We start from the raw sequence: 27,523 nt of genomic DNA on the forward strand, positions 1-27,523 counted from the left end.
TCTCGCGGCTCATGGCCACCCAGATGACAGCGGCGGGGCTCTGGCCCGGGTGAGCGGGGACCCCGGGCCCCCCGGCAGCCCCGGGGCGGGGCGGGGGCGCGGGCGGGGGCGGCCCCGCCGTGAGAGCAGCCAGCGGTTGGGGGTCGGTTGGTTTGGGGGTTCCCTTACTTTGTTTTGTTTTTTTATTTGGTTTTATTTTTACTTATTTTTTAAAGTTTTATTTTGGTTTTATTTTATTTTGTATATCAGTTTTAAATTTTTTATTTTTTAAATTTATTTGATTTTTTAATCTTATTTTGGTTTTTGTTTATTTATATTATTTTATTTTAAATTTTCTTTCCTTTTAATTACTATTTTTTATTTAGTATTTTATTTTTAATTTTTTTATTTTTTATCTTATTTTTAAATTTTATTTTATTTCTTATTTTAATTTTTTTAAATTTTATTTTGTTTTTATTTTTATTTTAAAATTTATTTTATTTTTATCTTATTGTTTGATTTTCTTTTTATCTTTTAATTTTTTTTTATTATTATTTTTTTTTATTTCTTACTTTTCTTTTCTTTTCTTTTCTTTTTATTTTTCTGCACGGCAATTCCAATAATTCACCGGTGCCGCTTCAACCCTCCGCACCCGGCCAGGCGTGGAGCAGACGAAGCACCTGAAGGAGGAGCCGAAGGAGGAGAAGGCGGCCAAAACCCGAGAGCGTCGTCATCAAGCGGCGGCTGTCGGCGCTGGCCCAAGGCCAGGCCATCTCCGTGCTGGGTGCCCAAGGCTCGGCCACCAACCTGCTGGAAGAAGAAGCCCCCCAGGCCAAGCGTCGCCCTGAGCCCATCATCCCGGCCACGCAGCCCCGGTAACCCCCCGCTGTCGCCCTCCCGGGGAGCAGCGCCCGTGGGTGCTGACAGATGGATCTATTTCTCTTTTTTCCCCCCCCGAGGTTGGCGGGTGCCGGCGGGCGCAAGAAGGTTTTCCGCCTGGGCGACGTCCTCAAGCCGCTGAGTGACGCGCAGATGGAGAAGCTGAAGCTCAGCGCCGTCAAGCGCATCCTACGCGCCGAGCGCGCTGTCGCCTGCAGCGGGGCCGCCCAGGTACGCCTGGCCCTCCCTACTGTCGGGGGCGAGCCCCCCCCCACGCCCCCCAAATGTCACCCACTCTTCTCTCCCGCCGACAGGCCCGCGTGAAGATCTTGGCCTCGCTGGTGACGCAGTTTGAGGTGCCGCTGAAGAGCGAGGTGCTGGCCTTCGTCCTCGATGACATCCGCGGCCGCCTCGACTTGGCCTTCGCTTGGCTCTTCCAGGAGTACAACGTCTACTTGAGCCGCTTCCCCGCCGGCAGCCTGGAGCGCTACGACGAGTGTCTCATCGGGCTCCTCGCCGGGCTCCAGGAGAAGCCCGACCAGAAGGATGGGTAGGGACGGTGCCACCGGGATGGGAACGGTGCCACCGGGGCCATGATGGTGCCACCGGGATGGGAACGGTGCCACCAGGGTCGTGATGGTGCCACCGGGATGGGAACGGTGCCACCGGGATGGGAACAGTGCCACCAGGGTCATGACAGTGCCACCGGGATGGGAACGGTGCCACCGGGGCCATGACGGTGCCACCGGGGCCGTGACGGTGCCACTGGGATGGGAACGGTGCCACCGGGGCCATGACGGTGCCACCGGGGCCATGACGGTGCCACCGGGATGGGAACGGTGCCACTGGGGCCATGACGGTGCCACTGGGGCCACGATGATGCCGCCAGGGCCGTGATGGTGTCACCGGGACGGGAATGGTGCCACCAAGGCCATGACAGTGCCACCGGGGCCGTGACGGTGCCACTGGAGCCATGATTGTGCCACCAGGGCCATGACGGTGCCACCAGCCGCTCCCCCAGTCTCTGGAGAGCCACCACAGTGGAATCCACAGCTCTTGAGTCGTGAACATCCCTCCAGATAGTCCCCAGGGTTGCCCGCGTGTCCCCTGCCCCCCACCCTGACAGTACCCCCCCAGCCCGACGCTGTCCGTTTCCCGGCAGGGTTTTCACCAAAGTGGTGCTGGAAGCGCCGCTGATCACCGAGAGCGCACTGGAGGTCATCCGCAAGTACTGCGAGGACGAGGTGGGGACCCACAGGCTTGGGGACACGGGGGCAAGCCTTGCTGACCCTCGCCGTTGTGTCATCACCCCCCGTCTCTGCAGAGCCGGACCTACCTGGGCATGTCCACGCTGCGTGACCTCATCTTCAAGCGGCCGTCGCGGCAGTTCCAATACCTCCACGTCCTCTTGGATCTCAGCTCCCATGAGAAGGACAAGGTACCGCCGCACCCGGGGGGGACCCCGCTGTCCCCCGCTGTGTCCCCGCACCGGTGACACGCGCCCGCCCCCGCAGGTACGCCAGCAGGCCCTCCTCTTCATCAAGCGCATGTACGAGAAGGACCAACTGCGGGAGTACGTGGAGAAGTTTGCCCTCAACTACCTCCAGCTCCTGGTGCACCCCAACCCACCCTCCGTCCTCTTCGGTGCCGACAAGGACACGGGTGAGTTTTGGGGGCGGGGTGGCCCCTACTAGGGGGGCCCCCAGGGCTCTGGTGACACCCTGTGTGGCGCAGAGGTGGCGGCGCCGTGGACGGAGGAGACCATCAAGCAGTGCCTCTACCTCTACCTGGCACTGCTGCCCCACAACCACAAGCTCATCCACGAGTTGGCTTCCGTCTACACCGAAGCCATCGCTGACATCAAGCGCACCGTCCTGCGGGTCATCGAGCAGCCGGTGAGACCCGGGGAGGGGGCGAGGGGGGACGTTGAGGGGACACGGTGGCCCGGTGACACCAGTGGTGGCTCCTCTAGATCCGCGGGATGGGGATGAACTCGCCCGAGCTGCTGCTGCTGGTGGAGAATTGCCCCAAGGGAGCCGAGACGTTGGTGACGCGCTGCCTGCACAGCCTGACGGACAAAGGTAGGGGATGGGGGGGACGTGGCGGGGTGGTGTGTGCCCCACGGTGATGTGTCACACCATCCCCCCCCCTCCCGGCAGTGCCCCCCTCGCCTGAGCTGGTGAAGAGGGTCCGCGACCTCTATCACAAGCGGCTGCCAGATGTGAGGTTCCTCATCCCCGTCCTCAATGGGCTGGAGAAGGTCAGAGTGTCCCCTCCCCTGGTGTCCCCTCCCCATATGTGTGTCGCCCCACCCTGCTGAGTGCTGCTGTTTCGGGTGCAGAAAGAGGTGATCCAGGCGCTGCCCAAACTCATCAAGCTCAACCCCATCGTGGTCAAGGAGGTCTTCAACCGCCTGCTGGGGACACAACATGGTAGGGGACAGGGACAGCCCTGGGGTGGGACACAGAGTCTGGCACCTCCCCAGTGCTCGCTGTGGGGACACGGGACCTCCCTGGGGTGGGACACCATGGGGACGGTCCCAGTGCTCACTGGGGACACAGGATCTCCTCGGGATGGAACACCACGGGGACAGTCCCAGTGCTCACTGTGGGGACATGGGACCTCCCTGGGGTGGGACTCCTTGGAGACACGGGACCTCCCTGTGATGGGACACAGGCGATGGCCTGCAGGGCACCCAAGGTGACCCCAGGGACGATCGTCACCTCTGGAGCCACCATGGTGGGGAAGGACCAAGCACCCATCAACCCCCACCTCGCCACCCCCGAGGTGACAGGGCCACCCCCATGCTGTCCCCTCGCAGGTGACGGTGCCTCGGCTGTGTCCCCGCTGAACCCAGGGGAGCTGCTCATCGCCCTGCACAACATCGACTCCTCCAAGTGCGACATGAAATCCATCATCAAAGGTTGAGGCGTGGAGAGGGGGGGCGGTGGGGTGGGGGCGACACGCTGGGGGGAGGTGACACCTTGTCCCCCCGTAGCCACCAACCTGTGCTTCGCCGAGCGGAACGTCTACACGTCGGAGGTGCTGGCGGTGGTGATGCAGCAGCTGATGGAGCAGAGCCCGCTGCCCATGCTGCTCATGCGCACCGTCATCCAGGCGCTCACCATGTACCCCCGCCTCGGCGGCTTCGTCATGAACATCCTCTCCCGCCTCATCATGAAGCAGGTCTGGCCGTCCGTCTGTCTGTCCAAACGCTTTGGAGTGCGGGGCGGGGGTCGCTTGGGTGTCGCCAGCAGGTGGTTGTGGGTCTGGAGGGGGAGAGGGGGGTGTGGGCACCCCGTCCTTACGGCCTGCTGGGGCTCTGTCTGTCCTGTCCCCCTGTCCCAAGGTGTGTGTGTCCGTCCTGTCCATCCCCTCCCCAGGTGTCCCTCCATCCCTTCCTGCTGTCCCTGGCTCGCTCTGTCTGTCCGTCCTATCCCTGGCTGTTCCCATGGGTGGCCTCCCCCCCCCCCCATCCCCTCTCCCCTGGGGGCTGCAGGAGCGGGGGGAGGCCCTCCCTGACCCCCCCATTTTGCCCCCCCCACCAGGTGTGGAAGTACCCCAAAGTCTGGGAGGGCTTCATCAAGTGCTGCCAGCGCACGAAGCCTCAGTCCTTCCAGGTGGTGCTGCAGCTGCCCCCCCCGCAGCTGGCTGCCATCTTTGAGAAATGCCCCGAGCTGCGCGAACCCCTGCTCAGCCACGTCCGCGCCCTCACCCCCCACCAGGTAACGCCCCCCCGGGAGGTGACAGCACCCCCCAGCATGCCTTTGGGGGGAGGGGGGGGGGGTCTCTGCCCTCAACTGATTCCTCTGCGTGTGTGTGTCCCCCCCTGCCACAGCAAGCTCACATCCCGCTCTCCACCATGGCCATCCTCGAAGCTTCTGCCCGCCACGAGCCCGACGCCCGGGAGGGCCCCCCCGGAGAGGTGGGGGTGCATGAAGGGGGTGTATATTGGGGGTGGGGGGGTCCCCCAGCTTCCCCCAGGCCATGGGGTGAGCTGGGGGGCTCCCCTTCACACTTCCCTCTGTGCACCCCCCCCCTCAAGGAGAAGCCCCCCAAGCAGCTGGGTGAGGAAGATGCCAAAGGGAAGACGGTGCCTCCAGCCCCGGGGGGGTGTCCCAGCACTGCGCCCCCCCCTTCTGAGGCACCCCCAGATCTCGGGGGGGCCGACCTTGAGCCCCCCCCCATCTTCATCAGCGTCCCTGAGGATGAGGAGAGCTCAGGGGGGGCTGGGTCCCCCCCTGATGGCACCCTCGACCCCCCCACAGCCACCCCCAAGGTATGCGCCCCCCCACACCCCAAGAGGGGCAGGCAGGGTGCTGGGGGGGGTGTGGGGGGGGCACCCATCTCTCACCACCACTCCCCCCCTTGCTTTTTTTCTACCCAGGACCCCCCTACCAGCACAGAGCCCCCCTCAGCTGAGGCCCTCCCCAGCACCCCACCCTCTTCGGAGCCCCCCCCGCCTGGCACCCAGAGCCCTGAGGTGCCCCCCGGGGGGGCCCCCGATGCCCCCCCAGGGCCGGCAGAGGGATGAAGGGGGGGAGAGGGATGTGTCCCGTCCCCGCTCAGCACCCTGGGGTGCTGTGCTCAATAAAGGTGTGGGAGCAGTTCTGGGGCTGTGTCTGTTTTGGGGGGGCACCCTTGATCCCCCTTTCCCCCCCCCAACCCGCACCCTGAGGCACTTGGGGCGCCGGGGGGGGCGGGGCCTGCCGAGGGGGCGTGGTTTGAGCGCGGGGCGGGGTTTCGGCGGGGGACGTGGTCTGCCCCATCGGTGGGTGCTGCTGAGGGGGCGTGGTCTGCCCCATCGGTGGGTGCCGTTGAGGGGCGTGGTTTCGGCGGGGGCGTGGCCAGTCCCTATATGGGTGCTACCGGGGGGGCGTGGTCTGCAGCTATCGGTGGGTGTTGCCGAGCAGGGGGGTGTGGCCACGCGTGACTCAGCGCGTTGCTACGGCAACCGGTGGCGGCGGGCGGGGCGCTTCCGGCGGGCGGGGACGCCCTTCCGGCGGGAAGATGGCGGCGGCGGCCCCGGGGGCGGCCGAGGGTCCCGCGGCGCTCCCGGCGCAGCCGCTGGAGCTCAAGAGCCAGTTCCGCACCCGGGAAGGCTCCTACCGGCTGCTGGGGCCCGAGCCCCGCGCCCGCGCCGGCCCCGCCGCCGCCCCCGGGCCTTCCCCGCCCGCCGCCGGCCCTGGCCCCGCCGCCGCCGCCTCCCCGGGCCCGGCCGCGCTGCCGCCGGTGCGGTTGTCCATGGTGCGGTTGGCGCTGCCCCCCGCCGAGGAACCGGGGGGTCCGGCTGAGCGTAGCCGGGTTTGCTTCAACTTGGGCCGTGAGCTCTACTTCTACGGCGGGGCCGGTTCCGGTGGTCGCGGCAGCCGCCGGGTAACGGGGGAAGCGGGGGAGGAGCCTGTCGGTAGCGGCGGGGTGTGGGGGGAGCCGGGTGGCAGCGTGTGACGGGGACACGGGGGCTGTTAAAGGGGGTCGTAGGGCCGCTACCGGGCGCAGGGTCCAGCGGGGGGGTGCGGACAACCGGGGCCGGTAACGGCGACCCCTCCAAAACCGGCTGCTCGTGGGGACAGCGCCGGTAACGGGGACCCCAACCCCCTTAAGAGCCAGCTGCGGGCGGGGAATACAGTGACACCGGGGCTTGGCAGCAGCGTCTCAGGGCCAAGGCCCCTCCCGAGGGGACGGGAGGGTCCCCACCCCGTGACACCCCCGTGTGTCCCCCCCCAGCGACACCCCCGTGTGTCCCCCCCCAGCGACACCCCCGTGTGTCCCGTCCCCCCCCCCTCCGCTGACATCCGTGTGTGTGTGTGTCCTCAGGTGACAGCCCTCCGTGTCCCGTTCCCCCCCTTTGACACCCCCGTGTGTGTGTGTCCCCGGTGACAGCCCCATGTCCGTCCGTCCCCCGCCAGTGAAACCCCTGTGTCCTCCTCCTCCCGGTGACACCCCCACGTGTGTCCCCCCCCCTGCTGACATCCCCGTGTGTGTGTGTGTGTGTCCCCTTCTGGTGACACCCCCGTGTCCCGTCCGTCCCCCCCCCGGTGACACCCCCGTGTCCCGTCCGTCCCCCCCCCGGTGACACCCCCGTGTCCCGTCCCCCCCCCCCGTGACACCCCCGTGTCCCGTCCCCCCCCCGGTGACACCCCCGTGTCCCATTCCCCCCCCCCCGGTGACACCCCCGTGTCCCGTCCCCCCCCCGGTGACACCCCCGTGTCCCCCCAGTCCCTGGACCTGCACAAACCCATCGACAAACGCATTTACAAGGGGACCCAACCGACCTGCCACGACTTCAACCAGTTCACGGCGGGCGCCGACACCATCGCGCTGCTGGTGGGCTTCTCCGCCGGGCAGGTCCAGTACCTCGACCTGGTGAAGAAGGACACCAGTAAACTCTTCAACGAGGAGGTGAGCCCCGCCCGCGGTGGCACTGGGAGGGGGGGACACACGCAGTGGGGACACCGGGGTGCCCCCGGTGCTCAGGGCGGTGCCGGAAGGGCCGGAGGTCGTTAAGGTCTGTATTCGTTAAGGGCCCCTCAGGGCTGCGCCGTCGCGAGGATTCCCGTCCCCAAATGCCCCTTTTGGGGATTTTCACCCTCAGTGACACCCCAGGGTTGTGCCGCAGCCCTCACTCGTGTTCCCAGACGTCCCCGGTTGTGTCCCCAAACGTGGCACTTTGGGCTTTCCCCTCAGTGACACTCCGGGGCTGCACCACAACGTGGATTTGGGTCCCCAAACACCCTTTTTTTTTCCAGTTTTGCCCTCAGTGACACCCCAGGGCTGGTCCGCAGCACACACTCCCATCACCAACCATCCCCATTCAGGTCCCCAAACGTTCCAGGGGGGGCCCAATCCTGACACCCCCCCTCTCCCCCCACCCCGCAGCGCCTGATCGACAAAACGAAGGTGACTTTTGTCAAATGGCTGCCGGAGACCGAGCGGCTCTTCCTGGCCTCCCACGCCAGCGGCCACCTCTACCTGTACGACGCTGAGCAGCCCTGCGGGGCCGCGGCCCCCCAGTACAACCTCCTGACGCAGGGCGAGGGCTTCAGCGTCTTCGCCTGTAAGAGCAAGACCCCCCGAAACCCCCTCCTCAAATGGGCGGTGGGCGAGGGAGCCCTCAACGAATTTGCTTTCTCGCCGGACGGGCGCTCGCTGGCCTGCGTCAGCCAGGACGGCTGCCTCCGCGTCTTCCATTTTGACTCCATGCTGCTGCAGGGGATGATGAAGAGTTATTTCGGGGGGCTGCTCTGCGTCTGCTGGAGCCCCGACGGGCGCTACGTGGTGACGGGGGGCGAGGATGATTTGGTGACCGTCTGGTCCTTTGCCGAAGGGCGGGTGGTGGCCCGAGGTCACGGTCACAAGTCTTGGGTCAACGCTGTGGCCTTCGATCCTTTCACCGGAGCGGCTCAGACCCCCCAACCCCCCGAGCTGAGTGGGGGCGAGGAGGAGGACGAGCCCCCGGATCCCCTCGTCCGCCGTTCCCCCGCCGTCACCTACCGCTTCGGTTCGGCCGGCCAAGACACCCAGTTCTGCCTGTGGGACCTGACCGAGGACGTCCTCTACCCTCGTCCCCCCCTCTCCCGCGCCCGTACCCTCACCGGATCGACGGATGCCGGCGTTCCTGTCCCAGGGCTGCCCCGCTCGCTCTCCCGTTCCAACAGCCTCCCGCAGCCGGGGGGGACGGGCTCAGCCCGCTGCCCCCCACCCGACGTCCCCCCGGCTTTTAGCGTCGGTCGTTTCGCCACGCTGACGCTGCAGGAACGGAAGGGACCTTCCGGTGCTGAAAAAGAGCACAAACGTTACCACAGTTTGGGGAACATCAGCCGGAGCGGGGAGAAACCCCCCGGCGGTGCCGGATCCAGGGCTCGGCTGGATACGGCCAAGGTGCTGGGGACGGCGCTGTGCCCCCGAATTCACGAGGTGCCGCTGCTGGAACCCCTCGTCTGCAAGAAGATCGCCCACGAGCGCCTGACCGTGCTGCTGTTCTTGGAGGATTGTATCGTCACCGCCTGCCAGGAGGGGCTCATCTGCACCTGGGCACGGCCCGGCAAAGCCGTGAGTGCGCCGGGGGGGGGGGCTGGGGGTAACTGGAGAGGGGGGTTGGGGGGGCTGGAGGCAGCTGGGGGGTCCAGCTGGCAGCTTGGGGGGTCAGGGAGAGGGTTTGGGGGGAACAGGGGGGGTCCTGCTGACGGCCTGGGGGGTCAGAGAGGGGGTTTGGGGGGAACAGGGGGGGTCCTGCTGACGGCCTGGGGGGTCAGAGAGGGGTTTTTTGGCGGGGGGCGGTGGGGGGTGTGTCCCAGTGTGTGTCCCCCCGAGCGAGCGCTGTCCCCCTTCCCTCGCAGGGACTGTCCTCGCAGAACGGCGGCTCCCCCAGCGGCACCGTGGTATAACCGTCACCCGTACGTACCCCCCGGCGGGTGCCACCGCTCCGTCCCCGTACTACTGAGCCCCCCGGGGCGGGCGGGCACCCCGTTGTCCCCCCCCCCGTCCCCTCCCTGTCCCCGGCGGGGCGGTGGCACCGCGGTGCCGCGCCGGCGGGGTGCCCTGTGCCTTTTGTCACTTTATGTCCCCGCGGGGCCACCGGGCTCTGCCCCTTATTTATACTAAAGAGACTTTTTTCGCATTGGGGTGACCCTGACGTGTCCGGGGACGGGGACAGGTTGGGGACACGCTGGGGGGATTGGGGGGATTGGGGAGGGGGGGTCTGGGGGTGTGCTGGTACTGGGGACATGGTGGGTGGCACGGGGAGGACACAGGGGTGGACTGGGGACAGGGTGCGTGATGTGGGGACACAGGGACAGACTGGGGACAGGATGGGTGACATGGGGGGACGCAGGGACAGACTGGGGACAGACTGGGTGCTGTGCCTTGGGGGGAGGACACACACAGAATAGCCATGACACCCCCTCCCTCACTGGGGCCATTTTGGGGTACCCCTGTGTCATGTGTCTCCCCCCCCCACCCAGCACAGAGGCCAGTTGCAGAAACACAACTTTATTCTCATCCATTCCTGGGGGGGGGGGGGGGGGCAACAAACGGGGGGGGTCAAGAAGCGCGAGAGGGCAAAAAAAATGAGGGGGGGGGGGGCAAAAACCGAGGAGGGGGTGTATAAATAACAGGGGGCTTAGTGCAAACGTGGGGCGTCCCTACAAATAAATTACTAGTGGGGGGGCCCTGGGGGGGCCCTCCAGGGTGGCAAAAAGGGGGGGTCAGGTCCCCCCCCTCATATTGGAGGTGGGGGGGGTCGGATCCTGCTGCCCCTCGTTGCCGGTCATGGGGGCAACAGTGTGACACACCCCCCTCATTTCTAGGGGGGGGTGGTGCCAGACGCCTGGGGTCCCCCCCCTTATGCCTAGTGGTTATGGGGGGGGCTATGTACAGGGAGGGGGTGTTGGGGTGTCCCCCCACACACACACACACGCTGTGGGGAAGGAGGGGGGGGGGTCAAGTGCAAGAAGAGGGGGTGCTGGTGAGCCCGGCTGCCGTGGCCCCCCCCACCCCCCTTCATGGGGGGGTCCCCGGGGGGGCAGGGGGTCGCAGGCCGGCGGCGCAGAGCAGCAGGCAGTCCTTGGTGGCACCGGGATGGGGGACCTGGGGACAGGGAGAAGGGGGGGGTCAGGGTGGTGACACTGTCGCATCCCCCCCCCCCCTTCCCCTCAATGGGGACCCCCAGAATTTGCGGGGTGATCCCAAAAGGGGTGGGGGGGTGCAGGGGTGGGGCCACACACACACACAAACAAATGGCAGTGAGCGGGGTGGCACTGCCCAAGGGGGGGGTGACAGCCCTGAGGGGGTGGCAGTGCCAGCGGTGGCCATGCCCAGTGTGTCCCAGCACCTCCCCGTGTGTCCCAGCCTGGGGGGGGGGTGACAGTGACAGCAGCGCGCGCGGCCCCACATACCCGGGCCCAGAGCAGGAGGTGCCGGGACAGGGGCACCCCCAGGGGGGAGCGGAAAAGCCGGGGGGGGCCCCCGCTGCCGGGCTGCGGAGAGAGCAGAGAGCGTCAGCAGCCCCCCGCACCCCCAAAAACCCTGACGCACCCCCCCCCCGCACCCCCAAAAAAACCCAACTGGGGGGGGGAGGGGTCCTTACGTCCGCCGGGGGCTCCGCAGGGGGGGCTGGGATGGTGGGGTGCTGCCCCGTGCCTCCTGCAAGGGAAACGGGGAGGGGGGGGCAATGAGATTAAGGCTGGACCCCCCTCCCAAATATCCTTTTTGGGGTTCACACCCCATTTTGGGGAGAGGAGGAGGCCCTGATCTCCCCCCTGCAAAAACACCTTTTTAAGGCCCCCACCCCTATTTTAAGGAGGGGTCGAGGTCCTGTGTCCCCTCCCAATAACCTTTTTTTTGGTGGGCGCCCCCGCTTTACGGACAGAACAACATCCTGTGTGCCCCCCCACCTCAATATCTTTTTTGGGCTCCTCCCACCCATTTTGGGGACAGAACGATGTCCTGTGTCCCCCAATAACCTTTTGGGGGTGGGGGGCGCCACCATTTTGGGGAGGAGGGCAATCCCCCCTCTTCCCCCATCCTGGGGAGAGTTTCAGGGTTACCCAAAGGATTTGGGGGGGTTCGAAGGGGCGGGGGGGGCGGGTAAAGGGGTTTGGGGGGTCCTGGAAGGGGGTCCGGGGGACTGAAGTTATATTGGGGGGGGGGTCACGATCTGCCAAGGGACTCTGGGGGGGGGCACGTAAGATATTGAAAAGGGGCTGGAGAAGTTCCTGGGGGGGATGTGGGGGTCCGGGGGGGTGGGGGGTGCGGTTTGGGGGGGCCCTTGCCTTCGTGCGGGGGGGCACCGGGCCCCCGCGGGGGGCTCTGTAGCCGCCGCAGCTTCGCTTCCAGTTCCAGGTTGCGGCTCTCGGCCTCCTGCAGGCGCCTGGGGGGGGGAGTGTTGGGGGGGTGTGTCAGCTGGGGGACCCCCGGTCCCCGGTATCACCGGGTGTCAGCCGGTGTTGTGTGTGTCCGTCGGTCCGTCCGTTCCCCGCCCCCGTACCGGGCCAGCCCCTGCCCCGCCATCCGCAGCAGCCCCAGCTCCCGCTCCAGCGCCGCCCGCCCGCGCCGCTCCGCCGCCAGCGCCGTCCGCAGCTCCGCCACCGGCTCCGGGACCGGGATCGCCGGGACTGGCCCCGCCTCCTCCCGGGATGGCCCCGCCTCCGCCTGGGCTGGCCCCGCCTCCACCTGGGCTGGCCCCGCCTTCTCCAGGGCTGGCCCCGCCTCTGCCTGGGCTGGCTCCGCCTCTGCCTGGGCTGGCCCCGCCTCCTCCTGGGCTGGCCCCACCTTCTCCAGGGCTGGCCCCGCCTCCTCCAGGGCTGGCCCCGCCTCCACCTGGGCTGGCTCCGCCTCCTCCAGGGCTGGCCCCGCCTCCACCTGGGCTGGCCCCGCCTCCTCCAGGGCTGGCCCCGCCTCCACCTGGGCTGGCTCCGCCTCCTCCAGGGCTGGCTCCGCCTCCTCCCGGGCTGGCCCCGCCTTCTGGGCTGGCCCCGCCTCTGCCTGGCCTGGCTCCGCCTCCGCCGGGGCTGGCTCCGCCTCCACCGGGGCTGGCCCCGCCTCTTCTTGGGATGGCCCCGCCTCTTCTTGGGATGGCCCCGCCTCCTCCAGGGCTGGCCCCGCCTCTGCCTGGGCTGGCCCCGCCTCCTCCAGGGCTGGCCCCGCCTCTGCCTGGGCTGGCCCCGCCTCTTCTTGGGCTGGCCCCGCCTCCACCGGGACTGGCCCCGCCTCCTGCGGGAACCGCGCCTCAACAGGGACCCCCGGGGCACCGAGACCCGAGACCCTTCCTCAGCCCCGGGATACCCCCCGGGATTGCGACCCCCCCGAAAATCCCCCGCCCAGGGCACCGGGGCCCCCCCCAGCCCCGGGACCCCCCTCAGGGCACCGGGACCCCCCCCAGCCCCGGGACCCCCCCTCAGGGCACCGGGACCCCTCCCCGCCCCGGGATACCCCCCCCCCGGGGATCGCGACCTGCCGAATCTCCCCCGCCCAGGGCACCGGGGCCCCCCCCAGCCCCGGGACCCCCCTCAGGGCACCGGGACCCCCCCCAGCCCCGGGACCCCCCTCAGGGCACCGGGGACCCCTCCCCGCCCCGGGATACCCCCCCCCGGGGATCGCGACCTGCCGAATCTCCCCCGCCCAGGGCACCGGGGCCCCCCCCAGCCCCGGGACCCCCCTCAGGGCACCGGGACCCCCCCCCAGCCCCGGGACCCCCCTCAGGGCACCGGGACCCCTCCCCGCCCCGGGATACCCCCCCCCGGGGATCGCGACCTGCCGAATCTCCCCCGCCCAGGGCACCGGGGCCCCCCCCAGCCCCGGGACCCCCCTCAGGGCACCGGGACCCCCCCCAGCCCCGGGACCCCCCTCAGGGCACCGGGACCCCTCCCCGCCCCGGGATACCCCCCCCCGGGGATCGCGACCTGCCGAATCTCCCCCGCCCAGGGCAGCGGGACCCGCCCCCGTCCCGGGACCCCCCCCCAGGGCACCGGGACCCCCCCCAGCCGCGGGATATGCCCCCGGGGATCCAGACCCCCTCCCCACCGGGCACTGACCTCCCCCGGGACCCACCCTGGGTACCGACACCCCCCTCGCACCGGGGCCCCCCCAAGTGTGTGTGTGTGTGTGTGTGTCCCACATACCGGCTCCTCAGGGGGGGCTCGGGGGGGCTCCGTGCCCGGGGGAGCTGCACAGCCTGGGGGCGGTGTCCGCGGGGGGGCCCCCCGGGCTAAGGGGCGGCCCTGCGATGTGGGGGGGTCGTCGGGGGGGGACACCGAGTGGGACGTGGGGTGCTCTTTTGGGGAAGGGGCCCCGTTTTGGCGGGCTTTTCCCATTGGGGGGAGGGGCCCTTTATGGAAAGGGGCCTCTGTGGCCGGGGGGGTCCCCGCAGGTGGGGGGGGGGGCCGGGACTTGGGTGGGGGGAGCCCCCATGGGGCCCCCTTTTTGTGGGGGGGGTGCCGTGGGTTCAGGGATCCCCACGGGCGGGGGGGGCCCCATGTCCGGGGGGGTCCCCGTGAGTGGAGGACTCCCCCTGTCCGGGGGGGTCCCCACGCCGGGGGGGGTCCCTGTCTCGGGGGGGGTCCCCCAGTCCCCCTCCAGCTCCGTGGCCGTATCCTGGTCCCACTCCTCCTCCTCCTCATCTTCTTCCTCCTCCTCCTCCTCCTCCTCCTCCTCCTCCTCCTCCCTAGGGCCGGGGGGGGAGGCGTGGGGGTGTCAACTGCGGCCCCCCCACCAGGGGACCCCCAGGCAACACTCCAGCCCCCCCATGACCCCTCCTCATTCCCCCTTCACCCCCAGCCCCCCCCATCCTGTGTGTGTGCGCGCCACCCCCTCCGAGACCCCCACCCACCTCATCACCCCCGTGCCGCCCCCCGCCCTGTGCCCCCCCCCGCCCCGTGCTCACTCGGGGGGTCCGCGGGTGTACGAGTACCCCACAAAGGGCAGGTGCAGCCCCAGCTCGGGGGGGTCCCAAGGCTCCTCCTGGGGGGGGGGGGGGGGGATTAGACATTGAGGGGGGCGGACACGGGTCCCGGGGGGGGTTCGGGGCGGGGGGGGTCGCGGCGTGGTGTCCTGGGTTAGGGGGAGTTTCATGGAGGGGGGCGGGGGAGCTGAGAGGGGTGCCCTGGGGGAGGGGTCTCCGGGGGGGGCGTGTCCCATGGCGGGGGGCGGGGTCTAAGGGGGCGTGCCCCATGTCAGAGTCCCGGGGCCGTGTCCTGTAGCATGGGGGTCTCCGGGGGGGGCGTGTCCCATGGCAGGAGGGGCGGGGTCTCAGGGGGGCGGGACCATCGCGGGGGGCGTGACCCGGGGGGCGTGTCACATGACGGGAGGGGAGGGCTCCCCGGGGGCGTGTCCTATTGCACGGTGTCTCCGGGGGGGGGGGGGGCGAGTCCCTACGGGGCGTGTCCGCTCCCAGGGGGCGTGCCCCACGGCGGGGGGCGTGTCCTAGGGCAGGAGGGGCGGGCTCCAAGTGGGCGTGTTCCACAGGGGGCTACTGGGGGGCGTGTCCTCTAGGGGGAGGGGCAGGGCCTGGGGGCGTGCCCTTGGGGGGGGGGCTGTGCTCGCGGGGTCCTGCGGCACGGGGAGTCCCGGGGGCGTGTCCCGGGGCGGGAGGGGCGGGGCCGGGGCGGGGCCGTGCTCCGGTGCCGCACCGGCTGGCTGACGCCGTCGTCCAGCACGTCGAAGTTGGAGGTGTCGGCGGCGCCGTTGGCGGCGGGGGCGAAGGGGGGGGCGGCGCGGCGGAGCGCGGCCCAGCGCAGCCCCGCGAACAGCGGCAGCCGCCGGAAGTCGCGCGCCCCGCCCCGCCCCAGCCGCGCCTCCCGCGCGCACAGCAGCCCCCGCACCAGCGCGCGCGCCGCCGCCGGCACGCGCCGGCCCGCCCCGGCCGCGCGGCAGGACACGCCCCCGCCGCCGTCGGCCACGCCCCCTCCCGGCGGCGGCGTCCGGGCGCGCGCCGGGTCGGTCTCGTCCGGCAGGCGGAGGTGGTCCTGGGGGCGGGGCCTCGTCAGGGCCCCGGTGCCCCCCGGTGCCCCCCAGTAACCCCCCGGCAACCGCCCCATGACCCCCCGGTGACCCCCCGGTGACCCCGGTGACCTCACGGTAACCCCCAGTTCTTCCCAGTAACGCCCACTGCCCCCCAGTAACCTTCCAGGAACACCCCCATACCCCCCCACTGCCCCCCAGTGACCCCCAGTGACCCCCACTGCCCCCCAGTGACCCCCAGTGACCCCAGTGACCCCCAGTGACCCCCAGTGACCCCCAGTGCCTCTCAGCAATCTCCCACTCATCTTTCCCTGTCTCGCAGCCTCTGCCAGTAACCTCCCAGCACCTCACTGTAACCTCCCGGCACCTCCCAGTGCCCCCCCAGAAACCTTCTACTGTCTCCCAGCACCTCTCAGTGCCCCCCAGTCCCCTTCCCAGTGCCCCCCACCACCTCTCAGTGCCCCCCAGTCCCCTCTCAGTGCCCCCCAGTCCCCTCCCAGTGCCCCCCAGCACCTCTCAGTGCCCCCCAGTCCCCTCCCAGTGCCCCCCAGCACCTCTCAGTGCCCCCCAGTCCCCTCCCAATGCCCGCCAGTCCCCTCCCAGTGCCCCCCAGCACCTCTCAGTGCCCCCCAGTCCCCTCCCAGTGCCCCCCAGTTCCCACACCTGGAAGTGGAGGATCTTGGCGTAGGTCTCCAGGACGGACTCGGCGAAGAAGGGCGGGTGCCCGAAGAACATCTCGTAGGCCAGTACTCCCAGTGCCCACCAGTCACACTCGGGGCCGTAGGAGCGGGCCGGGTCCTCCACCGCCAGCAGGATCTCAGGGGACAAGTAGTCGGGGGTCCCCACGGCCACTGAGGAACGCACCTGGGGGGGGACACGGGGGCGGGGGGATATGGGGATGGGGGGACAGGGAGACAGGGGGATGGGGAGGTTTGGGGACATGGTGGGGAGATGGGACATGAGGGTTTGGGGACAGAGGATATGGGGACATGGAGACATGGGGACATGGGGATTGAGGGACAGGGGACATGGGGGAGTTGGACAGAGGGACAGGGAGATGTGGGACAGTGGAACAGGGGACATGGGGATTGGGGACATGGGGGGACAGGGGGATGTGGGGATGTGGGAGGTGGGATGTGGGGACATTGGGGCCATAGGGACATTGGAACAGGGGACATGGGGGGGCAGAGGACAACAGGATGTGGCGATGGGGAGGTGGGATGTGGGGACATGGGGACATTGGGGTCACAGGGACATTGGGACAGGGGGTGGGCAGGCATGGGGACACGGGGATGGGGGAGAGGGGACACGTGGACATCAGAGCAGGGGTACGGGGACAGGGGACAGGAACGGGGGATTCTCTGGGCACTCGTAGGGGGGTTGAGCTCCAGGTGTCCCTCCCCGCCCCCCTGTCCCCATGTCCCCATGTCCCCATGTCCCCCTGTCCCTGTCCCCACTCACGGTGCCATCCGGCCCCAGCCTCAGGCAGGAGCCAAAGTCCCCGAGGCGGACGTGGCCCCAGCGGTCCAGGAGGATGTTGTCGGGTTGATGTCCCTGTGGGGGGTGGCCTCTGTCACCCCACGTGTGTGCCATCCCCCCACCCACCCCCGAGTCACTCAGCCCTTCCCATGTCACCTCCCTGTCCCCCCACGTCCCCTTCCTGTCCCCACTTGACCCCCCGTGTCCTCCTGTGTCCCTGCATCCCGCCATGTCCCGCCTGTGTCCCTGTGCTCCACCTTTGTCCCCTCCATGTCCCCTCCACATCTCTCAGGTCGTCCTCATGTCCCCACCCCCCCTTGTCCCCATGTCACCTGGGCCCCCCCCATGTCCCCCAGGTCCTCCTTGCATCCTCCCATCACCCCCGTGTCCCCAGAGTGTCACCTCCCCAGCCCTGTGCCGTGTCCCCCCCACGTGTCCCCAGCCCCATGCCCTGTGTCCCCGTGTCCCCCCCGCGTGTCCCCAGCCCACCGGTGCACGTAGCCCAGGCGGTGGACAGAGTCGATGGCCATCACCAGCTCCGCCAGGTAGAAGCGGGCCATGGCCAGGGGCAGCCGGTCCCCAAATTTGCTGAGCAGGGTCAGGAGGTCGCCCCCCACGTAGTACTCCATGACCAGGTACTGCGGGGGGGACACAGGGGACAGGCGGGACTTGGGGACACTGGCACGGCCCAGGGACACGGGGATGGGGCTGTGGGGATGGGGACACAGGGGTGGCACAGGGACACAGGAGTGGGACAGGGACATGGGGATGGGGACATGGGGGTGGCACGGGGACACGGGGATGGGGACACAGGAGTGGGATGGGGACACGGGGATGGCACAGGGGCACAGGGATGGGGACATGGAGGTGGCTCAGGGACACGGGCATGGGGATGGGAGAAGGGGATGGGGCTGTGGAGATGGGGACATGGGAGTGGCATGGGGACACTGGGATGGGGATGGGGGGGACACGGGGATGGGGACACAAGAGTGAGACAGGGACACGGGGATGGGGACAGGGGGGTGACACGGGGACATGGGGATGGGGGCATGGGGATGGCTCAGGGACACAGGGATGGCCCAGGGACATGGGGATGGGGACACAGGAGTGACATTGGGACGTGGGGATGGGGACATGGGGATGGCACAGGGATGGAGGGGTGGGGACATGGCGGGGGGGTGGTGGTGGTGGCCTGGGGACAGGGGGACAGGGGATGGGGACAGGGGGACCTGGCCTGGGGACAGGGGGCTCCCTGGGGGCACCCAGGGGTGCTGGGGGCTGTTCCCTGGGGGGGTGGTGTCCCCATGGCGGGGTGTCCCCTTGGGGGTGTCCCCATGGGGGGGCGTCCCCTCACCAGGCACTGGGGGTCCTGGAAGGCAAAGTGGAGGCGGGTGATCCAGCGCTGGTCCCCCCGCGCCAGCACCTCCCGCTCCTCCCGGAAACAGGACACCTGGGGACACGGGGACACGGGTGGCATCGGGGTCACCTCTCCCCCTCCATCTCCCCCCCTCCCCTGGGGTCACCCCCAGGGTCACCGTCACATCTTGAGGTCACCTATAATGTTACCCCCCAGCCCCCCACCAGTCCCAGCCCCAGGTTTTGGGGTCAGTGCCACCCCTGTCCCCATCCCTCCATGTCCCCCCCCCATGTCCCCGTGTGTCCCCCCCCACGTGTGTGTGTGTCCCCCCGTGTCCCCTCACCTCTCCGCGCCTCAGCATGTCCCACTTGTTCATGATCTTCATGGCGTAGATCTGCCCCGACTCCTTCATCCTCACCACGGCCACCTGCAGAGCCACCCGTGTCACCCGTGGCGTCACCCGTGGCATCATTCGTGTCACACCCCCCCTCCCCCTTTGACCCCCCCCACTCACCTCGCTGAAGGCCCCGCGCCCGATCACCTTCAAAATCTCGAAATCACTTCGCTGCAGCTGCAGCTCCTGCACCCGGGCAGCCACCGGCTCCGCTGTGGGGGGGGGGGCATTTACCCCGGCGGGGGGGGGAGCGCAGGGTTTACCTCGGGGTGTTGGATTTTGGGGAGCAGCCCAGGTTTGGGGGTGCAGTGGGTGCAGTGGGGAGGAGCACAACCCCACTAAGAGCCACTGGAGAATCTACTGCAGGGGGAGCTGGAGCGTTGGGGGGGATCCTTGGGGAAGACATGGGGGGGGGGGGGATTGGGGTACGGGGGAGGTTGCCCAGGGTGTGTGGGGTGCTTGGGGGGGGTTTTGGGGTGACCTGTGTGTGTGGGGGGTGTGATAGGATTTGGGGGTGCCCTGGGGGTAGGGGAGTCCTCGGGGGGGGGGGGCTCTGGCATCTGGGATTTGGGGGGGCCCAAGGAATTTGGGGGGGCGCTGGCATGGGGGGTGTGTGTGTGGGGGAGACGGACAGTGAGGCTTGGGGGGGGTGGAAAGTCCGGGGGAAGGGGGGCAGGGTGTCGGGGGGGTGACAGTCCCCCGAGGGGGGTGACACCCTCGGTGTCGCCGGGGGGGGGGGAGGCCGCGCTCCCGCAGCCCATTTATGGCCGCGCAGCGCTCGGTGCCCGCGGCGGGGGGGGGGCCGGGCCCGACGTGCCCAGAAAAGGAGCGGCGCCACCGGCCCCCCCCCCGCCCCCCCCCTCGGCACCCAGGCGCCCGGGCCCCGCCCCCACACCCCCCCCGCCGGTACCGGACACCCCCCTCCGCGCCCCCGCCGGCCCCGGTACCAGAGCGCCCGGCTCTGCTCTCGTACCTCTCCCCCCCCCGGTCCCCCCCCCGGCACCGGGCTGCCCCACTCCCAGGCGTGCCCGTCCCGGTCCCCGGACCCCCCTGGTCCCTGACCCCCCCGGTCACGGACCCCCCCGGTCACGGACCCCCCCGGTCCCTGACCCCCCCGGTCACGGACCCCTCCCCGGTCCCCGGACCCCTCTGGTCCCGGACCCACTCAGTCACGTACCCCCCGGTCCCCTACAACCCCCCCGGTCCCGCACCCCCCTGGTCATGGACTCCCTGCTCCCGGACCCCCCCGGTCCCAGACCCCCCGGTCATGGTCCCGGACCCACTCCGTCACGTACCCCCCCCCCCCGCTTCCGTATAACTACCCCCGGTCCCGTACCCCCCCCGGATCCCGGCTCACCCACCCCCCCAAACTCCCGTCCCCACCTCGTCCCGGTCCCGCCTCACTCACCCCAACTCAGAAAATCCCGGACGTGCCTCTCGCTGTCGGTGCCGGTGCCGGTGTCCCGGTGCCGCAGCCGGTGCCGCAGCCCCCCCGTTACCCCCAGCAGCAAATCCAGCAGCGGCTCCAGCCCCAGCGCCCCCCGCCCCAGCGCCAGCGCCCGCAGCCGCTCCCGCCGCCCCGGGGGTGCCGCCATCCGCCCACCGGGACAACCGGGGACGGGCCCACCGGGGCAGCGGGGGCTCGTTTAACCGGGGGCGGGGTGGGGGTGGGGGGACACACAGTCGGTTACCGGAACCGGGAGCTGCCTACCGCGGGTGGAGCGGCCGGTAACCGGGGTGGGCACGGCTGGAGCAGCACCTGCGGGGATGGGGGCGGTCGGTAAAGCGGGAAGGGGGGGGGGGAGGGGGGGGGAACCGGCTGTCACCGGGGCTGGGAACCGGGACCCCCCCCCGCCCCCTCCCGGGACCGCCCCCCGGGACACCGATCCCTCTCGGGACAACCCCGGGGCACCCAGACCCCCCCTGCCGCCCCGGGACACCTCGTTACCGACTCCCGGGACACCGGGGCACACCGACCCCACTCCCCCCCCGCGGCGGTACACCGGGACCCCCCCCGCCTGGGACAACCGGGGGACACCGACCCCCCCCCCGCCGCCCAGGGACACCTCGTTACCGACTCCCGGGACACCGGGGCACACCGACTCCCCTCCCTCCCGTTACACCGGGACCGCCCCGCCCGGGACACCGACGACACCGGGGGACACCGACCCTCCTCTGGACACCCCGACCCACACCCCCCCGCCCCGGGACACTTCGTTACCGACTCCCGGGACACCGGGACCTCTCCCCCCCGCCAGGGACACCGGGGACACCAACCCTCCCGGGACACCCCCGGGACACCCAGACCCGTCCCGCCCCCCCGGAACACCCCGTTACCGGCCCCCGGGACACCGGGGCACACCGACCCCACCTCGGGACACCCCAGGGGCACCCAGACCCCCCCGCCCCGGGACACCCCGTTACCGACCCCAGGGACTCCCCCCCCCCCCCCCCGCCCCCGGTGCCCCCCCCGGTGCCGCAGCGCCCCCCACCGGCTGCCCCCGGCGCCTCCGCCGCTGCGGCCGCCGCGTTGCGCTGCTGGGGCCGGCAGCGGGTGGGCCCCACCGGCACAGGGGTGGGGCGCCGCGCGTTGCCCTTTTAAAGCGCGCTCGGATGGGCGCCGCCGCCTTAACCCTTTCTTGCCCCGCCGGGAACTCCGTCCTGCCCCTATAGACACCCGACCCCCCCCCGCCCCCTATAGAGACCTCGCAGCCCCTCCTCTGTCCCCTATAGACCCCACAGACACCCCCTCCGATTCCTTATAAACCGCACAGCCCCATACCCCCTGCAGCCTCTGCAGCACCCATATCCCCTATAGCTGCCCCTAGCACCCATACCCCTATAGCCCCCTTTGGCACCCCTATAGCACCGCCTAGAGCCCCCCCTTGCACTCACACCCCCTATAGCTCCCTAGAGCCCCCACAGCAATTCCTAGAGCCCCTCAAGCCCCCCCAGCCCCTACAGCACCCATACCCCTATAACCCCCCTATAGCACCCACACCTCCCCCCCCCCCCCAAAAAAAAGTCAAAGGTGCTGGGTGGGGCTGGCTGAGCTTTACTGGGGGAGGGGGAGCAGACTGGGGGGGGGCGGGCCCCCCATGGCACAGTGGGGGGGAGCAGATGTGGGTGCGGGGGGGGAGCAGATGTGGGTGTGGGGGGGGGAGGGTCTGGGTGCCCCCCCCCAAAGCACGGGCACCTCAGGAGTACATGGTGAGCTGCAGCCACTGCGGAGAGAAAGCACCGGGTTACCAGGGCCTATAGGGGCCCTATAGGGGCTATAGGGGCCCAGGGGGGTTATAGGGGCCCTACAGGGGCTATAGGGGCCCTATAGGGGGACATAAGGGCTCCGGGAGCGTTGGGGGGACCACCCCAGGGGGATTTAGGGTGTCCCTATAGGCATCGCGACCTCCCCCCCTCTGCGCCAAAGGAGTCCCCTATCGATTTGGGGTCACCCTAAAGGGATGGGGGGGGTCCCCCCGTGGGGATCAGGGCCACGCTATAGGGATTTGAGGGGGCTCCATAGGGATCTGGGGGGCTGGGGGAGGGGGGGGGCTGCTGCTCTATAGGGGTGCTCTATAGTGTAGAGATTTAGGGAGCCCCTATAGGGGTCACAGGCTTCCTATAGGGATTGGGGGGGGGGTGTCCCCAAAAACATTCATGGTCACCTACAGGCATTTAAGGAGGTGACTTCACAGGGGGGTGGGGGCTCTGTGAGGATTTCGGGGTGCCCTATGGGGACCAGGGTGCTCTATAGGGATTTGGGGTGCTCTCCAGGGATACGGGGCCTGGTGGGGCAGAGCCAGGGCAATCTGGGGGGCCGCTTCCTTCTCCCCTACCCCCGTTGGACCCCCCCCCGAACTCTGAGGACACCCAAAAAGGGACTGGGGGACCCTAAAACCCACTCGGGGGGGGGGGGCACCCCCAAACCCACCTCCTGGAGGCTGACGCGGATTTGTCCGCTCCCATCCCGGTCCAGCGACTTGAAGGCACCTGGGGGGGGGACACCCAAAAATTAGGGGGGGACCCCAAAAAAAAAGGTCATCACCCTGAACCCGCCCCGCATTGCAGGGGGCACCTCCCTGGGGGCCTCCCAATAACCCTATGTGGTCCCCAATAACTCTGGGGGTGCCCCTTACCCTGGGCATTGCTCAGACCGGGGTGACACCCTCCCCACCCCCCAAAATTTTGGGGTGCCCCCCCTTACGGAACATGGCGTCGAGGCGCACGAGGCAGCTGATGAAGTTGTCGAAATCGAGGCTCCCCCCCTCGTCGCCATAGCGACGGCCCAGCACCCCCCAAAGTGGGGGGGGCAGGCGGAAACCTGGGGAGGGGACGGACACACCCCACACATGACCTCAGACCCCCCCCCCCCAAATGCCTTTAACCCCCCCCCAATACCCCACTGCCCCCCCAACCCCCCCCTCAAATACCCCTGACACCCCCAAGCACTCCCAACCCCCCCAAATACCCTGGTGTGTGTCCCCCAATTCCCCCAGACCCCCCTCCCCAACACTGTGAACTGCCCAAATATCTTGGAACCCCCCCAAATTCCCCAGACACCCCCAAATATCCTCTGGTGTTCCCCCTCAAATTCCCCAGACCCCCCTGAATACTCTCAACACCCCAAAATACCCTGGGCCCCCCCCAAATAACCCCAAACCCCCCAAATACCCTGGTGTGTCCCCCCCCAACTCCTCCAGACCTCCCCAATACCATGAACCCCCCAAATATCCTGGACCCCCCCAAATTCCCCACACCCCCCCCAAATACCCCCAACTACTCCCAACCCCCCAATACTCTGCCCCCCCCCCCCCCAATTCCTCCAACCCCCCAAATCCCCCAGCTCCCCCCAACATGTTACCCAGCCCAACCCCCAGCTCCTTGAATCCCACCCAGGTGCCTCCCCCATTGCCCCCAACCCCCCCCCCAAATTGCCTCCCCCCCAAATCGCCCCCCCAAATTCCCCTGCACCCCCAAACCTGCGGCCTCGAAGGCCCCCGGCAGCTCCTGCGCCCCGATAGTCCCCGAGCAGTCGGTGTCAAACTGCTTGTAAATACACTGGGGGGGGGTTGGGGGGGGGGGCAAATTTTTGGGGGTCCCCCCATGTACCCCCATATCCCCCCCCTCAATTTACACCCCCCACCCCCCCCCAACTCCTCCTGTACCCCAGGATTTGGGGGTCCCCCTTGCCTCCATACTACACCCCCTCATTTTGGGGTGCAACGAGGGTCCTTGTGACCCCCGCCCCCTAATTTTGGGGTCTCCCCCATGTTCTCCCCAGGATTTGGGGGGCCCCATAGAGGGGTGGTGACCCCTCTCAGCATTGGGGGGGGGACACACCCCATTATCCCAGCACCTCTCCCCCAACAGCTCAGTGCCCCAGGAGGGCCCTTAGTGCCCCCCCAAATTTAGGGGTCCCCTATTTCTCCCACAGCCCCCCAATATTTGGGGGTCCCCCCATTTTGGGCTCCTCAGGGAGGTTCCCTATAGCCCCCCCCCCTCACATTTTGGAGGGGGGGGAAGGATTTTCAGGTCCCCGTGGCCCCTCCAATTTGGGACACCCCTTAGATTTTGGGGTGCCACCCCCCCTCACCTGCCACTTCTTGATGTTATTCCACAGGTACTTGAACTCCTCGAAGCCGAGTTTCCCCGTCGTGTCGCTCTGGGGGGGGGGGAGTGGTCAAGGAAATTTTGGGGGGACAATGTGGGGGGGCAATGGGGGAGACCCCCCCTTCCTCCCTGCACCCCAAAAATCACCCCCCCCCGAAGGATACGTCCATCACAGCCACCATGCTGCGGCAGGTGTCGAGGCCAAAGCCGTCCGTCTTCAGGTCAGGATCTGGGGAGGGGGGTGGAAATTATTTTTGGGGGGGGCCCCCAACACTTTGGGGCTCCCCCAAGTTTTAACCCTCTAGTGAGGATTCTCTAGTGGGGATTCTCTAGTGGCTACTATAGGGTTGTGCCCCCCCACCTTTGGCCCCCTGCAATTTCCCAGCCCTGGTGATTTGGGGGGGGGCAGATCCCCACCCCCCTCAATGTGTTGCCCTCCCCCCCCCCCCCCCCCCCCAATTTTGGGGGGACACTTACGCCGGGTGACGACTTTGTTGAGGATGTTCATGAGCTCGGTGGGACTCACCTCCATGTCCTGCCGGAGATGGGGGGAGGTCGTGGTGCCCCCCTACCCTGACCCCCACCCTGAGGTGGGGGCACCCTGACCCCCCCCACCCGCGGGTGCCCCCCACCCTGGGGTGCTCCCTCACCCTGAGGGATCAGCCCTCCCCTCCCTCCCCCCCAGGGATTGGGGGGGTGTGGGGTGCTCAGGGGCTCCCGTGGGATCCAGTGACCCACTGGGGACCGGGGGAGGATCCCGGGGGATCAGGGAGGGGGGGGGATCCAGTTGGGGGGATCCTGGGGCACACGTTCCCCCCCCATGGGATCAGGGGAGGGTTGAAAGCTGGGGGAGCCTGTGGGAAGCCCGGGGCGGGGGGCGGAATTGGGGGGGATCTTGGGAGATCCAAGGGATCCCATAGGATCTGGGAGGAGGATCCAGCAGAGATCCCCGAGGTTCGGGGCGAGGGCAGGGGGGTTGGGAGACCCTGGGGGGCTTTGGGAGGAATGGGGGGGGGGAGTCTGGGGGGATCTGGAAGGGGTGGAGGGTGTCTGAGGGATCCAGTAAGAACTGGGAATCCCTTGGGGGTTTGGGGGGGATCCTGGGGGAGTCAGAGGAGGCCTGGGGAGGATTGGGGGGATCTGCGAGATCCAGGAGGACTAGAGGGATTGGTAGGGTCTGGGGATCCTGGGAGGACTGGGGGGGGATCCTGGGGGGATCTGGGAGATCCAGGGGGACCGGAGGGATCCAGTAGGGTCTGGGGATCCCGGGAGGACTGGGGGTGGATCCTGGGAGATCCAAGGGGATGGGAGGGATCTAGTAGGGTCTGGGAATCCTGGGAGAAGGGGGGGATCTTGGGGGATCTGGGAGATCCAGGGAGATCCGAGGGGTGTAGTAGAGGATCCTTGGGGGTAAAGGGGCCTGGGGGGGGTTGGGGGATCCTGGGGGGGTCAGGGGGATCCTGGGAGTATCTCAGGGGATCGAGCGATCACTCACATCCCCGGCGAGCTGGGCGAAGAGCCGCCGGAACTGCCGCACCTCCTCGCTCTCGTTGGCATCCACCGTGGAGATGTGGGTGCGGGGGGGCTGGGGGGGGGCACGGGGGGGGTCAAGGGGGATCCCCAAACCCGCGGGGGGAAACCCCAAAACTTTGGGGAAGGGGTGGGGGGGTGTCTCAGGGTCAAAGGTCACTTACTGGGGGCTCAGGGTTATAATGGGCGGCCGCTTCGCTGAGGGGGGAGTGGGGGGGTCAGAGCACCCCGGGTGTCCCAGCCCCCCAGTGTCACCCCCACCCCCCTGTCCCCACCATGTCCCCCCCGTGTCCCCCAATCCCAAATCCCCCGTGGCCCCAATGTCCCCTGTGTCCCCCCATCCTCGCGTCCCCAGTGTCCCCCTATGTCCCCAGTGGCCATGTGTCCCCCCACCCCACATCCCCAGTGTCCCCCCCAACCCCATGTCCCCCCCCCAAACCCTGTGTCCCCAACGTCCCCCATGTACCCTCCACCCCACGTCCCCAATGTCCCCCCACCCCCTGTCACACCCTCAACCCCGTGTCCCCAATGTCCCCCCCATGACCCCAATGCCCCTCACCCCACAGCCCCCCCATATCCCCCCATGGTGTGTGTGTGTGTGTGCGTGTGTGTGCGTGTGTGTGCGTGCGCGTGTGTGTGTCCCCATCCCTGACGTTCCCTCACCTGATGGCGCTGATGACGCCCCCCAGGACCCCCATGGCCCCCCCGGCGCCCCCCCCGCGCCCCCCCCGCACCCCCTCCGCTCAGCAGTCCCCCCAGCACCGAGCCGATGCCCCCGGGGAGCCCCCCCCCGCCCCCCCCCGCCCCCGCCCCCCCCCAGCAGCCCCTTCACCAGGAACATGGTCCCCGCAAAGAGGGGGCACTGGGAGCGCTGGGGGGTACTGGTGGGGTACTGGTGGGGTACAGGGAGGGCCCTTGGGGGGGACTGGGGGGGTACAGGGAGGGCCCTTGGGGGGCACTGGAGGGTACTGGGAGCACTGGGAGAGGCTGGAAGAGAAGGAGAGAGCAGCGTTAGATGATGCCCCACGGCGCTATAGGCTCCTCCAGACCCTATAGCCCCACCCAGGTCCTATAGACACACGCCCCCAACCTCCCTGGGCCCTATAGATACCCCCGGAACCTACGGACCCCCATTTTCTATAGGTCCTCCTCAGGACCCATAAGCCCTCCCCAACACTGTGGGCGCCTGAAGGATCCCATAGACCCTATAGAGCACTCCACGCCCTATGGATAACACCCTCCGCCCCCACCAAGCACTGTGGAGCCCCCCAGGCCCTACAGACCCCCGTGGGCCCTATGGATCCCCTTGGGCACCACAGACGGCCCCGGCACTATGCACTCCCCCAGGCCCTATAGATCCCCATGCCCTATAGATAGCCCTTAGCCCTACGGATCCCCCCCCGGGCCCTATAGATAGTCCCAGCTCCTAAAGATCTCCCAGCCCTACGGGTCCCCCCAGCCCTATAGATAACCGCAGCCCCTATGGGTCCCCCCCGGGCGCTACAGATCCCCCCTGGGTGGGGGGGTGGGGGGCTCAGACCCTCCCGACTCCGGGTGCGGATTTCCGGGAACCGGGCGGGGCCGGGGCTGAGTCACGGAGCCGTTAGCGGAGGGGAAGGACCGGGGGGAGCCCCGGGGGGGGGGGGAGCCCCGGGGGGGTGTGTCCCGGTTGGGGGGGGCCCGGGAGGGGGTGTCCGGGGGGGGGGGGCGGAGGGGGGGGGTCCTGGTACCTGCGGGCGCGGCGGCGGCGGCTGAGGAGCGACTGCGGGACCCGGGCGGCCGGGAGCGCCCTGCGGGGGCGGGGCCTAGCGCCGAGGGGGCGGGGCCTAGCGCCGAGG

The 27,523-nt window shown here is 68.7% G+C and overlaps 5 protein-coding genes across 7 annotated transcripts in view; 2 read left to right on the plus strand and 3 right to left on the minus strand.

The window, feature by feature from the left end:
- Positions 1 to 5,465, plus strand: part of LOC122153863 (symplekin-like) — a 16,896-nt gene extending 11,431 nt beyond the window's left edge. Inside the window, 17 exon segments of the mRNA XM_042797305.1 lie at positions 640 to 692; positions 694 to 854; positions 939 to 1,089; positions 1,173 to 1,408; positions 2,021 to 2,102; positions 2,183 to 2,296; positions 2,373 to 2,520; positions 2,593 to 2,753; positions 2,831 to 2,939; positions 3,018 to 3,118; positions 3,200 to 3,290; positions 3,680 to 3,781; positions 3,857 to 4,044; positions 4,407 to 4,583; positions 4,697 to 4,783; positions 4,904 to 5,137; positions 5,246 to 5,465. Of these exon segments, the coding sequence (XP_042653239.1) occupies positions 640 to 692; positions 694 to 854; positions 939 to 1,089; positions 1,173 to 1,408; positions 2,021 to 2,102; positions 2,183 to 2,296; positions 2,373 to 2,520; positions 2,593 to 2,753; positions 2,831 to 2,939; positions 3,018 to 3,118; positions 3,200 to 3,290; positions 3,680 to 3,781; positions 3,857 to 4,044; positions 4,407 to 4,583; positions 4,697 to 4,783; positions 4,904 to 5,137; positions 5,246 to 5,392 (2,342 nt within the window). The 3' untranslated portion in view covers positions 5,393 to 5,465.
- Positions 5,466 to 5,840: 375 nt separating this feature from the next.
- Positions 5,841 to 9,478, plus strand: DMWD (DM1 locus, WD repeat containing). Its single transcript, XM_042797290.1, has 4 exons — positions 5,841 to 6,234; positions 7,078 to 7,260; positions 7,738 to 8,910; positions 9,198 to 9,478. Exons 1-4 carry the CDS (start codon positions 5,869 to 5,871, stop codon positions 9,243 to 9,245), a joined length of 1,770 nt encoding a protein of 589 aa, XP_042653224.1. The 5' UTR covers positions 5,841 to 5,868; the 3' UTR covers positions 9,246 to 9,478.
- Positions 9,479 to 9,888: 410 nt separating this feature from the next.
- Positions 9,889 to 13,937, minus strand: LOC122153861 (skin secretory protein xP2-like). Of its 3 annotated transcripts, XM_042797292.1 has the most exons (6): positions 13,479 to 13,937; positions 11,846 to 12,570; positions 11,631 to 11,728; positions 10,946 to 11,001; positions 10,755 to 10,835; positions 9,889 to 10,446 (listed from the first exon to the last, which is right to left on the minus strand). In XM_042797292.1, exons 1-6 carry the CDS (start codon positions 13,668 to 13,670, stop codon positions 10,360 to 10,362), a joined length of 1,239 nt encoding a protein of 412 aa, XP_042653226.1. In that variant the 5' UTR covers positions 13,671 to 13,937; the 3' UTR covers positions 9,889 to 10,359. The 3 variants fall into 3 exon arrangements, with proteins under 3 accessions (XP_042653226.1, XP_042653227.1, XP_042653225.1); XM_042797293.1 differs by lacking the exon at positions 10,755 to 10,835; XM_042797291.1 differs by lacking the exon at positions 9,889 to 10,446 and having other exon boundaries at positions 10,459 to 10,835.
- A 61-nt stretch (positions 13,938 to 13,998) lies between these two features.
- DMPK (DM1 protein kinase) lies at positions 13,999 to 21,108 on the minus strand (the record flags this gene model as incomplete). The annotated part of the gene is made up of 11 exons (XM_042797280.1): positions 21,038 to 21,108; positions 19,954 to 20,304; positions 18,666 to 18,757; positions 18,495 to 18,578; positions 18,149 to 18,244; positions 17,284 to 17,432; positions 16,777 to 16,885; positions 15,979 to 16,179; positions 14,985 to 15,320; positions 14,240 to 14,316; positions 13,999 to 14,020 (listed from the first exon to the last, which is right to left on the minus strand). Coding segments are annotated over exons 2-11 (1,353 nt in total), but the record flags the coding sequence as incomplete, so codon positions are not given.
- Positions 21,109 to 21,584: 476 nt separating this feature from the next.
- Positions 21,585 to 27,523, minus strand: CAPNS1 (calpain small subunit 1). Its single transcript, XM_042797294.1, has 11 exons — positions 27,416 to 27,523; positions 26,349 to 26,672; positions 25,850 to 25,883; positions 25,651 to 25,740; positions 24,633 to 24,690; positions 24,320 to 24,384; positions 24,139 to 24,207; positions 23,525 to 23,603; positions 22,750 to 22,866; positions 22,477 to 22,535; positions 21,585 to 21,769 (listed from the first exon to the last, which is right to left on the minus strand). Exons 2-11 carry the CDS (start codon positions 26,381 to 26,383, stop codon positions 21,743 to 21,745), a joined length of 633 nt encoding a protein of 210 aa, XP_042653228.1. The 5' UTR covers positions 26,384 to 26,672; positions 27,416 to 27,523; the 3' UTR covers positions 21,585 to 21,742.

This window comes from Tyto alba, unplaced genomic scaffold, assembly GCF_018691265.1.
Source record: "Tyto alba isolate M040663 unplaced genomic scaffold, T.alba_DEE_v4.0 Super-Scaffold_25, whole genome shotgun sequence".
Lineage (NCBI taxonomy): Eukaryota > Metazoa > Chordata > Aves > Strigiformes > Tytonidae > Tyto > Tyto alba.